Source organism: Dasypus novemcinctus, chromosome 22 (genome assembly GCF_030445035.2).
Source record: "Dasypus novemcinctus isolate mDasNov1 chromosome 22, mDasNov1.1.hap2, whole genome shotgun sequence".
In the NCBI taxonomy this organism is placed as follows: Eukaryota; Metazoa; Chordata; class Mammalia; order Cingulata; family Dasypodidae; genus Dasypus; species Dasypus novemcinctus.
The window spans coordinates 12,200,584-12,205,674 of NC_080694.1; the positions used below are offsets into that span (position 1 = coordinate 12,200,584).

Consider the following 5,091-nt stretch of genomic DNA (forward strand, 5'->3'; position numbering starts at 1 on the left):
TTAAGGACCTATTTTAAATAAGATCTCTTCAAGATGATACTTCATTTAAGCTGTGGCCCCAATAAATAAGGTGGGGGCTTTGTTCTGGAATACTAGAGACCTTTATAGGCAGGGTAAATAGTAAGATGGAAAGAGAAGCCAGGACAGGCTGCCATGTATATATATATTCATGTAACTGAAAAGCCAAGGACAAAGGAGTGCCTGCAGTCAGACTCAGAAAGCTAGTCCTTCTGGGGAAAGCACCTCCTTGCTGATGCCTGATTTTGGCATTCTGCTAGCCTCAAAACTGTGAGCCAATAAATTCCTATTGTTTATGGCAACCAATTGTATGGTATTTATTTTAGCAGCCAGGAATGTAAAACACTGTGAAAGTTCTTTGCAGTTCTAGAATATGGTAATAACATTCTTAGTAGACTCAAAATAGTTCATCTTAGTCACTTAATTATGCTATTAAATAATAAATACTGACTTCTACAACAAATATCTACTTATACTAATTTCAAGAAACTATTTTAAAGTCATTATTACTATTTTCTAGAACCATGGTAATTAAATATAGTTAAGTAATAAATGAATCATTAATTCAATGCATCACATTTTTGGTAGGGTCCTTATTCCTTGGCAAAGTTTTGTCCCTAAAATGTAGTAATATTTAATAATGATAAGAAAAGACTTAGAGTTAGAAATTCAAGGAAACAAAAAGTCAAGCAGAATTTCACCTCCTACAGTAACTGCCCTCAATGAATATGTTTTAAGGGTTGTTTTATTCCTAGATATCTTCTATTGACATATTTTACAAATATTAAGTTAATGAGAAAGGAATTATTGGGGATACTTATAGGAGAATTTTGTCTGGAATTTTCAATTATGAATTTTGTTTAAGGTATTCTTAAGTATTTTAAAACAAAAATGGGTGAACACTAAGAGATGTACCCAAATTCCACTAATTTTAATTTGCATGAGGTAATTTATAAAACATATTGCAAAAGAGTCACTAATGGGTATTAGACAATTATTCATTAGATTTGATATCATTAAGTTCAATTTCATTTTTATACATTATATAATATGGACTTTGTGACTTGCCAAGATTATGTCAGATAATGATGGCAATCAGCATAAGGGAAAAGAAGGAAACATGAATGAAGTTTCAGAAGAATGAGAGAAGACAGGGAGAGAGAGATAGTAGATTAAGTGAGAGCAGAATAAGGAAGATGAAGAGGAAGAAAGATTGGGAAGAAGAGAAAGTAAAAGAGCAGAATCCTAAACTAAGGAAGATGGAATGTACTGAGATTGCAATTTGGAACTGACTCCTGAGAAATGATACCTTCAGTCCTCATGCAACTTTAATGGAATATTAAAGTAAGTGTAATAATATTCAGGACAACCTTGATAGAGCAGAGATGTGGGATCAAGGGAGGAAATGCTTGTAGTACACTTCAGTTTTAACAGATCTTCAAAAAGCTGGAAATTGGAGGAGGGGAGTGAAAGCCATTTGAAATTCTGATAAAGTTGTTATTGGACTGAGATGATGACATTCTGTCAAGGAGTCACATTGTTAAATTTCATAAAAATACTGATGTTGATGGAAAATACACTGATGGAAAAGGCTAGTGAATAGATAGTAAGAAAATAAGTTAGAAAAGTAATGGATCAGCATTTTAGTAATGAACCATTTGTACACTGGGAACCGAGTTCACAAAAATTCAAGGCATGCATGGAGGAGGATGAAAAACAAAACTTGGAATTTAATAGGAAATATTGGTATCAGTGAAACAGAAGAGAGAAGACTACAGATAATATGGGTGAAAATACCTATGAATTATATAATACTGAGATTCTTACCTTATTCTGACAAAATTTCTTAGGATTTTTAAATGGATATACAGGTATGTTGTAGTGAAAATGCTGGCGAAAAAAAATATTTACACTTCTGGTTTAGTTAAATTATAGATTAAAATAGGTTGTCTTGAGTTGAAGTTATTGCATATTTTGGGCAATATTGGGAAATATAAAAATATAGAGCAATGTGGAAAATATTTTTGAATGATTCTAATGGTCCAATTATTACTCAAAATTTAGGAAATAAATGGAGTAATGTTTCAGCTCTGGATTACTGTGATTGAAAAGAGGCTTTTACAGTAATTACTTGGCAGCTGGGAAGTCATGATTGGGGAATGAATAATGGACTAAAGTATACATAATTACTCAACTATAGACTTATTATTATTCTAGCAATGGAAGAACTCTTATTGATATAAAGGCAGTGGCCACCAGAATTTCCAAGGGCTGTGGAAAGGAATAGGTGTAATATAAGGACATTTTTGGGACATTGAAGTTATCCTGTATGATGTTACAATGACAGATACAGACCAATGGATATTTTGTCATAACCTACAAAATTATGTAGGACAGTGTAAACTATAATATAAATTGTAGTCCATGATGAGTAGCAATGCTTCAATATGGGTTCATTAATTGTAACAAATGTACCGCATAATGAAGAATGTTGTTCATGGGGGAAAGTGTGGGAGAGGAAAGGAGTGGGGCATATGGGAATCCCTTACACTTTTTATGTAACACATATAACCTAGAGCTTCTTTAAAAAAACAAAAAATAATAAAAAAGTAAAAAAATAGAAATGTATCAATGTACTTGAATAAAAGAGAACCCAACATATTCTTGGGAAAAAAAAAAGAAAGATCAGCCTGAGCAAGCGGCCAAAGAGTGAAGCTCAGTAGGATGGGGAGCACTGGAGGATGTAAAATGCCATGAGGCACTGTGCCATCTGAGCAGACAATGTGACCTTGAAGGTATACTTGCCACCTACATAGCCACAGATTTCTAAGTTTCCTTGATCTTCCAGTGACCCAGGTTTTATTTCGAATTTGGTGTATATTTCTTCCCAATTTATAATTGTTATTAGAATTACAGTACATAATATTTCATTATGTGAACTAAAAAGGATAATACAAATAAATAAAATCTTATGCTAATACCATTCACTTGATTGATTATGGTATCTAGACTAAAGAATGATCAAAATAAAGTCATAAGGGATCTAATAAAATATTTAAGAGAGAAGAAGAGAGAAAAAGAGAAAGAGATTGAAGAATAAAATATGAAAATAAAAATAGTACATATTACTAACCACTAGGAAGAGATATATGTAAACAGTATAATTTGATCTCTGAGGGAGAAGTTCTTAAAGTTGGTTTTCCAAATGAAATGTGATTGTGAAAAGAGGGAGAAAATATTTTTCCACCTGGAGGTAACAGAATGTGTTACAACTGCTTAAAAATTAAGAGGACCTGATAAAAGAGTAGCCTCATATCTTATCCAGATTATGTTTGATCAGGAACAAATGATAAGTGTTAATATTTAGAGAAAATTTCTGAATAAATCCTCCAGGCAAACCTCTGAACTTTGATATACTTATTTTACCACTCTTAAATGATATAAATATTGGCAAAAGCTCTTAAAGATTAATTTTTAATGTTAACAGTTCCCTGAAAATAAGGTATGAGACAGGGGAACTAAAGAAGAATTAGGAACAATTATGTTATGTTTTACTACCAACTAATACAGAGAAAAATTAGATAAACAAGAGCCTATAAATATCCTTAGGATAATTTTTTCCCTCTTGTTTTGTTCTCCATGTTTTTTAAGGGATTATTTGCCTTCAGTTCTCCATATCCACAGCAAAGTATCCTAAAAATGCCCAACACTACTATGGTGACTGGATTCCTGCTTACAAGATTTTCTGACATATGGGAGTACAGAGTCTTACATGCCCTGCTCTTCCTACTGATGTACTTGGCAACCCTGATGGGGAACTTTCTCATTATCACAGTTACCACCCTCGACCAGAGTCTTCAAACACCCATGTATTTTTTCCTTAGGAATCTATCTTTGTTGGACATGTGCTACATTTCTGTCACTGTTCCCAAGGCATGTGTTATCTTCCTGCTTGATGACAGGACAGTCTCTATAGTTGGATGTTCAGTTCAGATCTTCCTTGTGTTTTTGTTTGCTTGTACAGAACAGCTGTTCCTCACTATTATGGCCTATGACCGCTATGTGGCCATCTGTCAACCTCTCCACTTCCACATAATCATGAACCCTCGAATATGTGTTCAGATGACTCTGGTCTCCATACTTACTGGCCTGGCCTATGCTGGCTTTCACACTGGCAACACATTCCGGCTGCCCTTCTGTCACTCCAATGTGGTGCATCAGTATTTTTGTGATGTTCCCTCTCTGTTGAAGCTCTCCTGCTCTGAGATCTCAAGCAATGAAATTTTAATTCTTATCTCTGCGGTTCTTATAGGTGGTGGCTGCTTTGCCTGCATCACCATGTCTTATGGTCGCATATTTTCTACTGTGCTCAAGTTTCCTAAAAGGGGAGAACAAAGAAAGGCCTTTTCCACCTGTGTCCCTCACATCCTTGTGGTGACCATCTTTGTTAGCGCAGGTGCTGCTGTGTATATGAAGCCAAACTCCAACTCACCCACAATTCAGGACATGATTGCCTCTGTATTCTATTCTATAGTCCCTCCTCTCTTAAATCCTATAATTTATAGTCTTAGAAACAAGCAGATAAAGGAAGCTGTAAAGAGAGTTATGAGAAGAATGCTTTATTCAGGAAAAAAAATAGGATAATTATTTCAAGAAACTCTTATTTTAATGAGATAAGTTGAAAATGCCTCAAAGTTAAATATCTTACCTATTTAAGACTTTAAGAGACATGACATGAATTTTCAGGGACAGTCATTGCATTGCATGTCAGCCTAGTATTAACATGATTACATTTTAGTTTGAGATTTACCCTTTAAAAGTGAACATTTTCTGGTACCTGACACATCACTCAAAAATATTTTGTCTTTTGCTAAGTAATTCTGTTTCCATTTATCTTTCTTTAAACTTAGAGAATTCTAGAAAATACAAACTTCACATTCACTTTCTTGATCTTTTTGTGCACTTATAATGTTGTAGAATTTGAGAGAGGTTCAATTATTTGCGTATAGAGAGGCCAGGACTCAGGAATGATTTTGAGAAGGAAAAATGGTTTATTGATGGCCAGCCAGACTC

At 34.1% G+C, this 5,091-nt stretch overlaps 1 protein-coding gene across 1 annotated transcript; it reads left to right on the forward strand.

The window, feature by feature from the left end:
* The first annotated feature begins 3,717 nt into the window (after window positions 1-3,717).
* LOC105747560 (olfactory receptor 14C36-like) lies at window positions 3,718-4,662 on the forward strand. Its single transcript, XM_012530816.2, has one exon. It carries the CDS (start codon window positions 3,718-3,720, stop codon window positions 4,660-4,662), a length of 945 nt encoding a protein of 314 aa, XP_012386270.2.
* The last annotated feature ends 429 nt before the right edge of the window (window positions 4,663-5,091 follow it).